The sequence below is a fragment of the Polyodon spathula genome, chromosome 9 (genome assembly GCF_017654505.1).
Source record: "Polyodon spathula isolate WHYD16114869_AA chromosome 9, ASM1765450v1, whole genome shotgun sequence".
Taxonomy (NCBI): Eukaryota; Metazoa; Chordata; class Actinopteri; order Acipenseriformes; family Polyodontidae; genus Polyodon; species Polyodon spathula.
The window spans coordinates 6138099-6154201 of record NC_054542.1 but is presented as its reverse complement, the minus strand read 5'-3'; the positions used below and the strand labels follow the sequence as shown (position 1 = coordinate 6154201).

At 36.3% G+C, this 16103-nt stretch overlaps 1 protein-coding gene across 2 annotated transcripts in view; it reads left to right on the top strand.

Annotated features, from left to right (window-relative positions):
• The window catches only part of arrb1 (arrestin, beta 1), a 56614-nt gene continuing 40511 nt past the window's right edge, over positions 1 to 16103 (top strand). For both annotated transcript variants that reach the window (XM_041258606.1, XM_041258605.1), the window contains exon 1: positions 1 to 82. In XM_041258606.1, the coding sequence (XP_041114540.1) occupies positions 63 to 82 (20 nt within the window). In that variant the 5' untranslated portion in view covers positions 1 to 62. The remainder of the gene's footprint in view (positions 83 to 16103) is intronic.

The window sequence follows — 16103 nt, the reverse complement described above, 5'->3', positions numbered from 1 at the left end:
TACCTGCCAATCTCTTCTGCTGCCCTCAGAGGTAAGACTGCAACAACACAGAGAGCCTGATAATGAGTGATAAAGGAACAAGGTAAGGGTTACTACTTTTCTCCTGTATTTACAATGCTTGCATTTTATATATTCAAGCTACATGTGTGTTGTTTATTTTATACGTGATGTATTTTTTGCTTTTATTGCAAATGTAAACTAGTAACACAGTCACTTGCTGTCAGGAGGCACACAATGCATAATAATTATTCCACCCTACTTTACAACCTATTATCCATCTTATGGTTTGCCTCCACCCCCCCCCCCCCCCCCCCCCCCCCCCCCACACCAATAATAGTCCGATGCTGGGCATCAAAACTCAAAACCAAATCAAATGACTTTAACCACAATAGAAAGTTTTCTTCTGTGAACTGTTGGGTGGCTGTAAGCTACTTATTGTGCATGTTTACCTCTATTGCTTCATAGACACAAAGTATGCCTAAGGGTGGCCTACACACTGTACACTGCATTCCTCCAACCATGCCCAACAGAACAGCAAGCCCAATGGAGAAAACAAATAATTTGAGAGACCTACGATTTGTAGACATTGTTTATATATATATATTACTATAGTTGGGCTTTCATCACAGGACTCTCAAAGGAAATATACTAGAGGAAGAAAAATCCTCCACATTTTTAGCTGCTTTGATTGGAATTGAAATTGAATGTGTTATTTGCAGCTCATTTTGCAGGGAATGCAGCACATGAAGAGATGTTTGCTTGAGGCAGAAGATGTTCACAAGTTGCTGTCATTCACATGGTTACACAACACATGATAAGGTCCAGGTTCATGACCCTGGGGGTCTGTAGTAACTTGTACTGCTTGTGGTAATCATAGTGACAGCCCTGCTTTCTGAATGCTCTCTCGAGCATGCTTAACCAAGGACTTCACTTCAGTAAGATACTCACAGTTCTCCTTTTGAATTCACATATGCACATTCAAAAATGAATTGCCACATATTTTGAAAGATTATTTAAAAAATGCATGCCTCCATATCCTAGTCTCATACTAGTGGTGGGGAAGAGAACTATCCCTTGCAATAATACATATAATCAGTTTTACAATTTCTCGATTTTATTATTGCAACCCTAATTGATTGATGTCCTGTATTGCAACTCTATATTAGAAACAGCAAATCAAAGTGTATTTGGGCCTACTTTTATATTATTTGTATACAAGAGGCCTTCTATGCCTAATAGGTATATTCTTTTTATGTTAAATCAAACATTTTACCAGTATAATAGATTACTGTCAAATCTGTTGTTTTATTTGACCTCTGTTCTTTGGTTTGCTACCATATACACATCATCCTTTTGATGCATGACTAGGTCTATAAAGTATGTTATTTCCTATTGTCATTGTAACCTCCTCTTTATGTCAGCTGTTTGCTCAAAGTTACATTCAGGTAATGTTATTTTCTATACTGCTTTGTTTGTGTATTTGAGGATTTTTGTTATATTGTGTAACAGGGTAGCCGTATGGGTATGTCCATTCATGGCTGAGTGACAAGCAGGAGATCGAGACAGAAGTTGCCCTGCAAGAAACAGTTTTTATTTACGTATTCACAGGCTGCTCACGTGACACTACCAGCCATGGTAGTGCACAGAGTACATACAACACAGTGTACGAAAAGCAAAATAAACACTGTATAAAAACTATAAAATCAAAGGTGCTGTGAAAACGGTGTGCGCTACTCCTAATAAACAGAGGTGGGATCTGCTATCCCGAAACTAACTCCATCCCTCAGGCAGTTCACCCAACTCCGACCTAGGAATATACACATGACCACTGTTAGAGGCGGTCGCTTCATTTCCTGACCCCAGTCGTTCAGCAGCACAGACAGACTGATGCCTCGGCAGCAGCAGCGCTCTGACCCCTATGGCTTTACAGCAGCCATGACCTGTGTAACCGACACCCTTTTATTCCTGGTGCTCTGCTGCACCGCGCCCACCTGTACATTAGGAGCTTGCAGCTGGATAACTCACACGCTGCTCCCTCCCGCAACTAAACACAGCAGGCAGGCTGCTACACACAGAGCGCCAAGCTCCCCATTAAAACCAATCCTGTTCTTATTTATACAATCACTAGACTCTTATTTACAGTAAACAATCACAGTGCCCAATGCTTGATGCAAATAAGCACATTAATTACTTTTCTAATAATTACACAGTTATTGTAGCTGTAAGGAGTAAGTATATAGATAAAGAACTATAGCTTTCCTGTTCTTATCAATATTTACTGTTTATATAATTTGTAGCTGCAGCTCCAGTAGTCCCAAGGGAGCACCTGGTACTGCACAGAACACAAACCAAACCATATACTGGACACTGCCTCCTTTTGACATACATAGGACTTCTGGTTTTCAAGTTTTGTTTTTGATCATGTGATGTCCCTTTAAACATATTTTGAGCCGATTCGCTTTCTTAATCAAAATTACCAAAGGAAGCTGTTTCTTTTTACCTTCATATCTTGATTGAGTTAACAAACCACGTACATTCTATCTGAGCATGCATTTCATTCTGGCTGTATTCGCAGAATTCAGCTTATTAATTTCCACTGCATTAGTTTCTACTAGTGCATAGGTAATTTAAACAATCTGGTGTTCAGATAAGGCTTAACAGCTATTACTTAAGGGTTAAAGGGAGGGAGAGAGATGGAAAATAAAAACCGAAAACTAGAAGCCCTAGCTATACAGTGACATCACAAAGGCTTGCACTGCCTGCACTACAAAGTAGTCGAAGCAGCACTTTTTAAAATTAAAATCACAACCTTTAAAAGAGAAAGACCAAAATGCTTTCACCATAATACAGCAAATATAACTAGAAAACACTTTGAGTGTACTTGAGGGCAGCTATCTTCCTCGCTAGTACATATTCCTCTGCTGAACACTGTTATCTACGCTTGAAGCACTCTGTGCTTCTTGCTTATACTTAAAACTACAATGTACTACAGAAGGCTGAAGCTACATTGACATTTTCTTTTCCATCTTAACTTTCCTATTCATATATATTAAAAAAAAAAAAAAATAATGCATGCATTTACTTGTGCATTGATCGTGACTACTACTGAAAAACGATCAATAGCATTTTATGATTAATGCTGAGTCTGACACTCAAGCTACATTCCTGGGTTTGAAACCCGGATTGACTATTATTATGGGGAGACTAAGATAACCTCAATTTCAAGATCTCCTCTACCCCCATTGCAAGCACACACAGCTGTGCAGTGTAGCAAGATGCAATTACTGTATAGCGCTCGCTGCCCTTACTAAAGGAAACATTGTCAACTGTGTTAGGAAAACATGTACTACCTTTGATTTCAGTGCTATACAGCAATTACAGATGTGTGGGTGTACAGATGTTTCTAGACAGGGTATCTGAATTTCAGTCTGACCCTAGTTGTTCTTCTCAGTGCAAATTGATTCACAGCACAGTTTTCCAGGAAGTAAAAGTATGGTACTCAGTCCTAAACAGTCATACAATCAAGTTTTATTTACTGAAGCAGTCTAAATCAAAATAAGAATATGTGAAAGTAGATCCTCCCATGAATTCTGCTTTGTCTTTGAACCCTTCTTTCTGTCTGTCTGACTGATTTAGAGTTGTTAAAAGAGATAGCCCTGTCCAGTGATGCTCAACGATGGAATCTCGCCATACTAGAATGATCTGAATAATCTGACAGAGAAAAATCAGCTTTTTGTACAAACAGACCAGTCTGAAAGTGAACATCAAATATAACAAGATGTCATTGCAGAACAGGCATTGCACAAGCAGTGGTAACAAAGGCTTCACCGTCTGCCTTTAAGTCAGCCCTGGAAAGATCATGCTGGTGTTTCTCCAGTGTTGATGAGCCTCCATGGTCATCCATGTGTGCTTATGTATAAGACTGATTAATCATTGTGTGCAATAGGGCTGTGTACTGTGTACATATTCAAAAGGTTTCATAATAAAACACTCCAGGGTGTAACATGTTATACACATACTGTTTGGGGGATTAGAGGCACTCAGGTGAACCTCATGTCCTATCACTTAACACAAGGTTCTATGATTTTGTGTTAACCCATCTCTTGAGTGCCTTAATGCTTAATTAGAGCACCATTGAGCATACACCAAAGTACAGTACTGCATGTGATTACGAAGTGTTCACCAGTTATAGCTATTTTTCAATCGTGTGTAGTTACTTGTTGTTTCCTAAGCCCCTTTCACACTGGTGCTCCTTGCTAACCATGTTAAAGGAACATTTCTGTTTATTCTGTTTAGACATTGAGCCAGATTGCAGCAGGGATAAAGAAACATTTGCTCTAATCAACATTTGAGCAGACGGTTCAATCCAGAGAAGCCTGGATGGAAGCGGCTGTAACAAGCTACTTCCGGGGCATTGATACGCGTATTGTTTACTTGTGTCCGTCACCCAGGTCAATCCTGCTTCAACAAAAGCTGTGTGAAATCAAGTACCCGACTCGACTCCAGGTCCTGCACAGATGGGTCCTGACCTGGGTAGAGCATGCCAGTGGGATATAGATTCCATAATGAACAGCAGAAAACAATCTACGTATGCAGTGTTTCTGAGGAGTCCTCATGGAATAAGCAGAGGGATTTTCTCACCCAGTGCACTGTAATTTGTCCTAATTATGGAGTAATTACCACATTGAGTCAATGGTACATGTAATTCATCATTTTCCACCCTGCAGCACACCAGCCGAGGCTACAGAAAACAACACCTACAATAAAACACTATTTTGTTAAGATGTATTTCCTGTTGTCTCGTAACACATGATATTTCCTCACATAACACATGTGCCAAAAACCACCAATGAGGGACATGCCATTTAAAATCTTTCTAGTCTCAATTTAGTTGCCTTTAAACTACAAGTCAAAACAATGAACACAATCTTCAAAGACATTTTTCTTTGTAATTTGCTGATCCTTACTAGATTCTATGGAATGACCCGCATCTATAGTAATTAGGCAAATCTCCATCTGTATCAGTTTGACAGATGCAATATACGAATAAGTCCTTTTGTCCCACTGGCCTACAGTATATTGCAGTGCAACTGAAGGAGACAGGTACGTTCCCCAACCCATAGGTGAATTATCCCTCCTTTGTAACAGTTTGTAATGACACTCCAGATTACAGAGGCCCTTATTGGTGGAGGCAACTTCCAGTCTCCACAAGTTACACAGGTGCTGTGACATTGATGGTTAGTGATTGTGTGCAGCTCACCTGTGAGACATTTATATATATATATACACTACTACTACTACTACGACTACTACTAACCCCTACTGGGGGTAGGAGTTATTAATTGATCCTTTAGGTTAGCACGCTCATACATAAACTGCTGCACGTCAAATCAAACATCCACACAGCCGAAATGCCATATTTAAATGAACAATTAAACATAAAAGGGTTTATTTTCTAACTTACCACATATAAAGAAGTACTTCAAAAATGAAAAAAAAAACTATAAAAATAAACTTTTCAAAAGAAATTAGTGTTTAAACAGGTATATTTACATACAAAACTGTAAAAACAAAATTACTTTTTAATTTAAAATGAAAGTAACGTAATATTTTTTCTTGAGTGTGTCAGTCGGTGCAGCACTGAATCCAGGCTGAGCTGCAGCAGTTTTCTGATCGTTTCTGCCAGAGCACTGTGGCTAGCTTCAAGATGAAATCTCTCCTACTGATATTTTCCTGGTGCATTCCTTGTACAAAACAAAGGAACTGATGGCTGCCAGGTAGAGTAGAGATAACAACAGGCTTGTATATATAAAAAAATACAGAATTGTAGGTTATATTCAAAATAAAAACATGTTGTAAAAGACAATCAAAATGACTGCTTTGGTGGTTGTAGGTGGGTGGGATGATAATGTCCTTATTTTTGTGATCTTGCCTTTGAAACGCCGTCAGGGTATTTAATACATGTATTTAGGAAAAGTCACGAACGGACAACCGCATAACTTTCATACACACAGAGTAATTTAAAATTGAAAGCCTCAAACTGTCAAAAATTACTGCCATGGCGGTTCTTGGGTTAATAGGTTACTAATAAGTAATTGACATAGTCTACCATTGTTTCATTGTAGCCTAAATTCAATGTAGCTGCTAATGTTATTGTTCCTACTAGACTGTGTTAGTCTTAAAATGTTTCTTATTCTGTTTCTGAGAAGTGACACTTAAACAGTCGATTGTGCTAAACAGTAAGATAAAAGGTCTCTTAATAAAAAAAACAAAACAACAACAACAAAAAAACATCCTGTGCTAGCATTTAGCAAACGTGCTCTTATCAAACAGAGTAGCACAAGCACAACTTTTCTCTCCTGGGTGACAAACACACAGGGATTTAAATTAACCCTGGCATTGAGCTCTGATAAGAACATTTTGTGCTGTCTCTAATAATTGCTGCAGAAATAAACAACACTTAAGTAAAGACCTTTTCGGGGAAAGTTTTTTCAGTCAATTCGATGTTTGAATTCTGTGCAATACAAATACAGCACTACATGCATTACAAACCATTAGAAAAGCATGCCTAATCCAATCCCTACCAACATCTACAATTCTGTACTTAAATATGTAGTAGTCTTGTTTTTTTTTGGTTTGTTTTTTTCTGTCTGACACATTTTAAATGGAGCGTTTGGTTGTTACTTCATATTAAAGAGGTTTGGATGGGTTTATTGATCCTGGCTGAAAGCTTTTGACAAATCCAGGAAAATCTATCTCTACATGTAAGGGTCAAACAGTAGCTAGACAGTATATCCAGCCATTATTTATACATGCCCACCCTCCCTTCTTGTGCAATTAGTTGACATGCTGTATATAAACAAATTAATGTTACTAATGTCTACTGTTATCTAATTGTTCCTATGGATGCTTTTTTTTTTAAAAAGGCTGTGATTAATGTTAAATGTGCGCTGTCAACACATCAGCATATCCATTAAACCTGTAATATAAAAGTTATATTAGTGCATTAACTTCTCAATTCCAATATCTGTATGCACTGTTAAGGGGTAAATGGTGTCTAAAAGGCTGTGAGAGCAGAGCCTGAGGTCTATGCTGTTGCCTTAGCCCTGCTAATTTATAGGGCTGGCTGCTAGGGTCACATAATCCCACCGGTGTGTGTGGTCTATTCATAGTTCATGTACCATTGTCCTTTACTATTTCTCCATTGAGAAGGAATATGTGATTTTCTTCATTGGTAAATGGAAAGGAAACTAAAGCGATCTAAAATACCAGCCTTCCTATCTAGCTTTAAAATGCTGCATAGTAACAGGGAGGATATGTTTATGTTTTTAAGTAAAGAAAGAACCCTCCGTTTACAGCAGATGCGGCACATTTGGTCATTTTTTGATCAAGTCCTGTAATGTATTCAATAGTACCCAACACAACCCACACAGCTTGAATGAATGTGTTAAAATTGATTGTGCATGTTACATGGAAACTTGGCCAAGGAGCTATTGCCTTGGAAACAGTAATGTTTCTATGGCTCACATGTTTACCAGCCATTTCCTAAAACAACTCCTGGAAGGAAGTTAATATGTTGCATTTAGGGTTTCTGGAATTTTATATAGCAGGACATTTCATCTTGTGCATTTTGGGCAAGGGAAGAGTTTGAAGAGTCATTTTTAAACGATTTCAGTGAGGCCTGTAATAAGATCTGACACTGTTAAGATCAATTGAATACACCAATATTAAATATCAATATTAAAATGAATGACAAACTATCGGATACAACTTAAATGTTTTATTCAGGCACCTCATATCAAACATCTGCACAGCCAAAACACCATATTTAAATGAGCAAGTAAACATGTAAGGGTTTATTTTCTAACTTACCACATATTCAAAAAAAGAAAAACTATAACAAAATAAACATTTAAAAACAAACTAGTGTGTAAACAGGTACATATAAAACTGTAAAAAACGATTACAAAAAAAAAGTAACACAAAAAAAGAAAATAACTCAATACCCATTATGTAATGTGAATGCACTTCCAGGGAAACAGACTTCAAAGTATCACCCAACGCTTCTCAACTTTTCCTGTGTATTAACCACATACTGCTCTTTCACACTGGGCACAGATATCAGAAGTTTTATTTGTATTGCATTTAGCTACTTAGCATTGTTTTCTCTTGCTTGTTTCACTGGGTGCAGCATGAATCCAGGTTGAGCTGCTGCAGCCTGCTGCTTTGCAGTTATCTGATTGAAATGTTTCTGCCAAACCGTTGTGGCTAGCTTCAAGATGAAATATCTCCAGCTGATATTTTCCCTGGTGCATTCCTTGTACAAAACGAAGGAATTGATGGCTGCCAGGTCCAGTACATTGTACAATACAGCACCTGTCCACCAGCGAGAACCAGCTTTCACAGAGTACTGATGTGCCATCTGGTCCAAAACTCCATACTTTGTGTCATTGTATAAATCCACAGACTCCATTTTTTTCTTGTCAACAGACCCAATGGCAACTGATTTATGAAGTGAGCTGAGAATAATTACACATTTCAAAATTGTACTGGAGTACAGCTGTGGTTGTGCAGATGGTGGAAGCTCTATTCTTGCTTTGTTCACTGTTCCAACCAGGCTGTTTTTTTTTTCTTCAAATCTTTTACCAATCATCATTTTGTATCCTATATACCTCTGCTACACTATATCATTGAATACGGTGTAGCATTCGCATATCGATCAACGAATGAAATGCACGGAGAGGGCTGCCGATGTTACGTTTTGCGTATGGCGTGGGACCTGACGTTTCAGTCAAAACATTTCGAGCAGCCCGTCTTCCCACAGCGTCAATAACATTTTTATATATTTCTTTTTTTTATATGACATGAAGAATGAATGCATTTATTTGTAGTGTCAATGGGAAGACAATTGTACCACACCAGATATGATTAGCTGTGCATGTAAACTTATCTTCAGTATGAGCATACTGAAAAGTGTTGTGTCTCCCATATTCAGCTTACGGTTTCATTAGCCACTTAGCAGAAAGATCAAGTCAGCTTTTTGCAGCCAGTTTAGTAGGCAGCCAGAACATGCATACCAGCTTATCATGCAGAGCATACCACTTAAAATATTTCTTCCTAATTGATACTAAATTGAGATGTATTGTTGGAAGCACTGCTAGATTAATAAGCCCCACACGTCATTTTGTTGGGAGGAACAGCACTTATGAAGTGGCAGTGGGCAGCAGCAGCAGCACTCGCTCCCGTTCAATTAAACAGGATTTTTAAGATTCTTAGAATCTTCACATTCTACAGTGAGATTTGTATGACACATTGTAACATATATTACGTTGCTTTTGTATGTGTTGCTTTTTTTTTTTTAATGCGCAAGATAATCAAGGCTGTGCGTTAGAGAGTGAGGTACTATGCAAATGAGCGAGTCTCACACTTTGTATGGGAGACTTGACATGTCTGGTCAAATGGCTTATTTAGCCAGAATTAAATACAGTCTGTCTCTATTTTAACTACTTTAGCGGACCCTTTTGTGCTGATCATGTCCTTCTGTCTGTCTTGTACATAGTGAACATAACTGTTTTGATGTCATGGCCATCTGATACAGACTGATATAGATTGATACAAAGAATTTTCACAAGGTTGTGTCACATCAGTACCAGGATATACCATATATTTTCTGCAGCACTAAAATCTCTGTAATTCACATATGAATTGTGTTTACATATTTTAAACAGCAGTGAGTAGTGCATTATGTTTTCTCAGTAGGTAGCGATTGGAGGCACAAAAATAATTCTTCTGTGACTAATGGCTATCAACTCCTTGCCCCTATATAACAGTATGCTTACTCTGGGCAGTTGTTATTTTATGTTATTGGTACAGAGAAATTGATTTCATTGAGGATAATAAAAACGAATGGGTAGATCTGATTGGAAGCTGTTCAGTTCAGGGATGCATGAGCTCACCCATCAATTGCAGCAATTTTGGGATGAGGCCAAAGCTTTTCGTCATCGTTTGCTCTTGTGTTCAAATAATGAAGAAGGTGAAACAGAATCAACAAGTCAATCAGGACATCAAGGTAAAAAGAAGTGACTTTGTTTAGTAATTAACAGTTTAATCAAGATATTGAATTGGCTCAAAGCATGGTCATGTGGACAAAAATAAAAACCTAAAACTTCAAGCCCTAGTTTCCGTTTCAAAATGCTGTACCTGCGTTTTTCTAGTGCTGAATTTGTCAGCACTTTTTCTCGCACTTACTGTCTGTTTAATTACTTTAATTCTGTCATAGGGAGAACCTTTTGTTTCTCCACGTTTTCTCTCTTCCTTTACAAGAGAGCGCTTTTGTTTTATTGATTACAGATAAAAGACCGCTAAAAGGGTTACCGTATTCCTTTGAATTTAGGACATACTGCTTAAAACCATATTTTTCTGATAATAATAGCCCTGTGTAAGGTTGCTTAATACAGGTTTGAGTCCATTGCTGGGTAAGAGAATTGTTGCTGGTCGAGTTAGACAAGTGGTCGATTAATACAGTTAAATAAAAGCGCAAATATCATTGGAGGAATTTAAAGTGGTCACTTAGACCAGGTTTGACTATATATATATATATATATATATATATATATATATATATATATATATATATATATATATTATATTATATATATATTATATATAGTGGTGAAGGAAACAGGAGGAGTTGTTTGACGTTTTCTAAACAAACTGCAAAAGATGAGTTTATTTATATATATATATATATATATATATATATATATATATATATATATATATATATATATATATATATATATATATATAATTGTAACAGCTGTATGCCATGAATTCAATCAGGCATTGATTATAGAAAGCACAACAATATGAGGGCATCTGCTCACTTAATAGGGTCGTCTGTAATTTATCTGTACATAAACAGTATATTAAACACAACAATGCCTAATCAAAATATTACCTGTTATCAACACAAGCCTGTTTAAACCTTTCCCATAGAAAGACCTTCACTTGTTCATACTGTAACTACATGCTGGATGCAGACATTTTCTGCTGGCATTCAGGTTCTCTCCATGGTGCTTTAAGAAGTAAACATCTTTGGAGAATGTCTGAAAAGGTTTGAAAACAATTTTGAATTTTTCACTTAGCCATTTTGGTGTTGGTTTTGGTCAAATTTCATCTATAAGTGCAGTTTTTTTCTTTCAACAGATAACTGTTTGTGTGGACATTTAGACATATTATTTGCTGTTCAATAACTGCACAATTCAGTGGCGCAGATGGGACGTGTGAGATATATACGCCACAGCTTGTTTTTATTTTGTTTTTTTATGGTGGTGTGCGGGCCTGCAAAGTCAGATTTAAATTGCTTTTAGGCAGAAGAGACTTAACAATAATTCCAGAAATTAGTTTCCAGATTGTGTCACACATTTTACAGCTTTCTCAAATGTATTTTTTTTTTTTTAGTCAAACTAGGTAATCATAGGGTATAATTCATCATAGCATGAAAACATTATTTTCTTCTTAATCGCCAGACCCTCAGCTATTAAGAAAGGTATAATGCTGTGTACTTTCGGTGGATATTTGCTCTGATAGAAGCCCAGATGTCAAGTTATGTCAGTTGGTGTAGAATTTACAGTCTGCAAAAAGTTTCCTCAGTGTTGGTAATTATAAAAAATATTTAGTATATGTAACACAGAATTATTTGACAGGTGAATACGAGAAAGTTTACTTGATTCTATCTTTTCAACCAGAGAAACTGCTAAAAGCTTACTTATCACATCTGATCTCTTCATTTTCTATTGGGTTTTTTGGGAAGTTTTCCATTTAAAATTAGGTTAGAGTTAAAGCAAACAGAAAGCAAAATCAGATGTATTAAAATGAGTTAGAGATGCTCTTCTTTTATTAGTAACTCGAAAAATAGTACATTACCGTTAATATACCCAACCGTGTCTGGAACTAACTGCTTGGGGAGCATATACAATTTTAATAGCTACTGTATAGGGAATTTAAATCATCCTGTTGAGAGAATGAGTATTAACTTTGCAATCTGACACAAGGTTTGTATTAAATTAAAGGTTTGGGATAAAACTGTGATTTAAGGTTAGGATTGAGATCATGTGTAGAGACTTCTGGAAGCATGGGTGTTCCTGGAGCATTTGCCTTTGAAGAAAGGAACTAAATCCATCTGGAAATTAACGTCACTTCTGGTCTGAATATGGCTCAGTATGAATAAAAATTAAGACAACATTCATAAATGATTTGCCTAATACATGCAGGGACTTGTAAACAAATCTTCACAGAGAGTACAGTGATTCATTTTGGTATCAATGATGGCCTGTCTTGGCAGCAAACTCTGAGATATAATGATGTATGAGAGTGGAAAGTTGCAATATATATTCACTGAATGAAACTGTCAGCCGGTACCTCTGCACTGGGGCTATCTATCCTGAGACTTTAGATTAACAGTCATCACTGCCCGTTTTATTTTACAATTAATGTCTAGGATTATGATTATTACCATATGTTTTCTATGGGTTAGGTGGTTGTTTCCTATAATTACTATATCTGTAATGGATACTCGGACAAAACTAGTAATTGGCACACCTCTATTTTAATGATTATTTCAATTAATTATCTTAATGAACATACAGTATTTTATTTTTCCTTGAGTATTGATCACATTCAGTGCAATTTAGAATTGTATCCTCTCTAAGCCCATAATCTCTTGATTCAGTAATGGGAATTCACCTGTAACTTCTTGCTCACTTCTGTACTTCTGTACTTCATCTTCAGCACTGCAGCCAAGGAGATAACTCAAGAGATAAGTATGTCAGACACCTTCACTTTTGAAAAGCATTTAACCTGATATTATTGATTAGTTGGCTAACACGCTTAAAATGTGCATGCGTACCAGTATTTTAAAGGCAGATGCAATGTTGTAAAAATGTAACTACAATAAATGAATTCCTCTTTAAAAAGTTACACATTAGCAGGGATTCTAATACAAGAATAATTGTGCACTTCTCAAATGAGTATTGATCTTTTGTTTTTCTTTTTTTAATTTTTGCCCACACTTGTGCCCAAAAACTATGTTATTAAGTCTGCATTTTTTAATTGGATCTGACCTGCAAACCACTTATATGAATCCCTGAGTACTGAATGTTAATATTGATTATTGGATCCAGGTTTGTGTACAATTGTGTTGTATTTGCTTACTAGAAAGTGACAGTAAAAGGCTAGTGGGTTGATGGGCACACAATTATAATTACCAACATTAGCACACAGCATTATGTGAGATCTTGAGGCTTTTAATAGTTGACGTGGCAATATTTCACTGCTTGATATAGGAATGGATGTAAATGGCATGTCTAGACAATTATTACTGAATGTACTGTAGTATCAGTGGGTTGTAAATATACTGTGAGGAAGGCAATATCAGCAGTTTTTATTCCCCATGAGACCAAGCTTGGATTTCATAGCAAGTGCTAATTGCATCACCAGAGCTCGTGTGGTGGTGGAATAGAGATTTAAAATCTGAGCTTCATTTTTCAATGAACTTAAACTGTAAATCATTGATAGCAGTTTTGTGGTCTATGAGTGACATTTTAAGAGGCCACTGCAATAGGCTTATTTTTGAGAGAGTGGAGGCAATGAAACAAGCTTTCACAAAGTGTAATGATTATACAAACTAGGGTTTGTTAAAATGACCACATATTCCTGCCGCACTCACTCTGTCTCCTGGGAACACCTTTTTGTCCTAAGAATGTTTTACTGCTCCACAGTTTTGGGAAACAGAATTCCAAATATTTTAAAATAATATTGTTCTAGCAAGTTATTCTTTTCTCTGTTTCAATAAAAGAGAATGTCATGTGCACACATACATTTAGCCAGTGCTCCAATACGCTGAGCAGTGCATGTTTTACGTATTGAAAACATTAGGAATTATGATTTAAAGTCAATAATACGCATAGCAAATCTATTACACAGCTTGAGTTTGCATGTTATCAAGCTTCTTGATATAACTACATCAAGAGTAGCAACTTCCCAGGCTATAATAAGAATATTATTAAGGCAGGTCCAAATGGCTGTGAAGAGTTGGATTTTTATCAGGTGGATAATAGGGAAAGTGAAGTTTTTATTGCAAGACCAAGTATTTGTAGAGTAGTTCAAAGTAGCATTAAAGTTAAAATGTAAGGTTGTAGTTAATACACAACCCATAAGTTAGCATTAAAGTATGTACAGTATTTATTAAAAGTACCCATGACTTCAAGGTAATGTTACATTTTACTCACACAAAATACATTTTAGTCACATAGGGCCTCGTTTAAGAAGCGTTTACCATACACAAAACATGATCACAATGTACAGTTCTGTCCCTGTCCTATTTACTATTCCCATTTCAGTGCTTAAAACAAGGCTTTAGCGGATGCAAAATGAAAGGGGCGGACTAGCACTGCCGGCTCATTTGCATTGAATTAATGATGTTTACATATGCAAAGCTATTCATGAAGGTCTGACAAGGATTTTGCGCAAGCAAAAATGACCCAAAGTGGAGAGCATGGAGCAAAAGCTGTGTACCGATTTGAAATGGCAGATATTTAAGGTCCTGTAGAGCCAGAACGTGTTCATGCGACACTATGATTTATTTTGGGGTAATGGTAAGTAGGCTAACATAAAAATAAAATATGCAGACATAATTTTGTTTCAATTTAAAATAATCTTTTATTAGCTACATGTCCTACAACAATGTGAAGCCTACAACGCATCAGCATGGTTTGTTTTGTATTACACGCAGGATAGGCTAAAAAAAAAAGCCTGATAGGTATTAATTTGATTTTACTACTGTACTGTTTAAGCCTATTGTACATATCTATATTTTTACATAATGTAACATGTACAGAGAACACATTAATTTTATTTTAATATGAAAACATACAAATTCATATATAGTGCTTCAATGAATTAATGTTGATATATATAAATAAATAACAAACTAAAAAAAATAACTCTTAACCCAAAACAAGATCTCCGATGTCCAATTGAACTGGGATCTGGAGTTGTAGTCCTGAGAGCTACCCATTATACACGTATGCAGTGTGGAGTATTGACTAGGGCTCTAGACTTTTAACTGTGGGTCCTGGGATCAATACCAGGACACTGCTGCTGTAGGCTTGAGCAATGTTGTTTGAGCAGAATTTTTATGAGAAATAAATAATTGTAATTTGATTTGGAAAACAGTGTCAGCCAAATAAATCCATTTTTATTATAAATAGGCGAGAGCACCATCGTGCTGGTGAAAAGACTGCCCGAACTGACCTTTATTACCTTACGATAAATAACTGCCTTTATTCATAATAGCACCCGGAACAAACGATCCACATAATAAAACCGGGTGAATATAACAATACTACTGAACATCCTTACCCAACCGACCTTTAAATACTTTTATCGATCAAACAGTGTTAGAAGCAAATTAACTGTTTGACACAATGTTACAAGGTTCATCACAGTTACAATGTACACTTTTCTGTAGGTTCTTTCTGGCTTTAACAAAGTTGGGTGGTTAGGTTGTAACAATTAATCTTGTAACATTAAATAAAACAGAAATTCTGGTTCCTATTTATACAATGTAGTTCTTTATTATATATATATATATATATATATATATATATATATATATATATATATATATATATCGATATATACATATGAGGGCATATTAAAATAAAATTACATTATGTAAAAATATAAATATGTACAATAAGCTTAAACAGTACAGTACAATTAAATGAATAGCAGGCTTTTTAAAAAATCTATCCTACATGTAATACAAAACAAACCATGCTGATGCATTGTAGGCTCCACATTGTTGTAGATCTCGTAGATAATAAAGTATTATTTTAAATAGAAACTCAATTATTTCAGCATTGTTTCTTTTATGTCTCTCATATTTTTATCCCTGCTGCCACCAGTATAAGCTCCTTTACCTGTTTTTTTTTAAAATTTAGCCATCGCCAATTATTATTTTCTGGGCTCAGCTCACTGCTACGCTGGGGTGAAGACGAACAAATGCTGTCCTCCGAAGCGTGTGCCGTCAGCTGCCT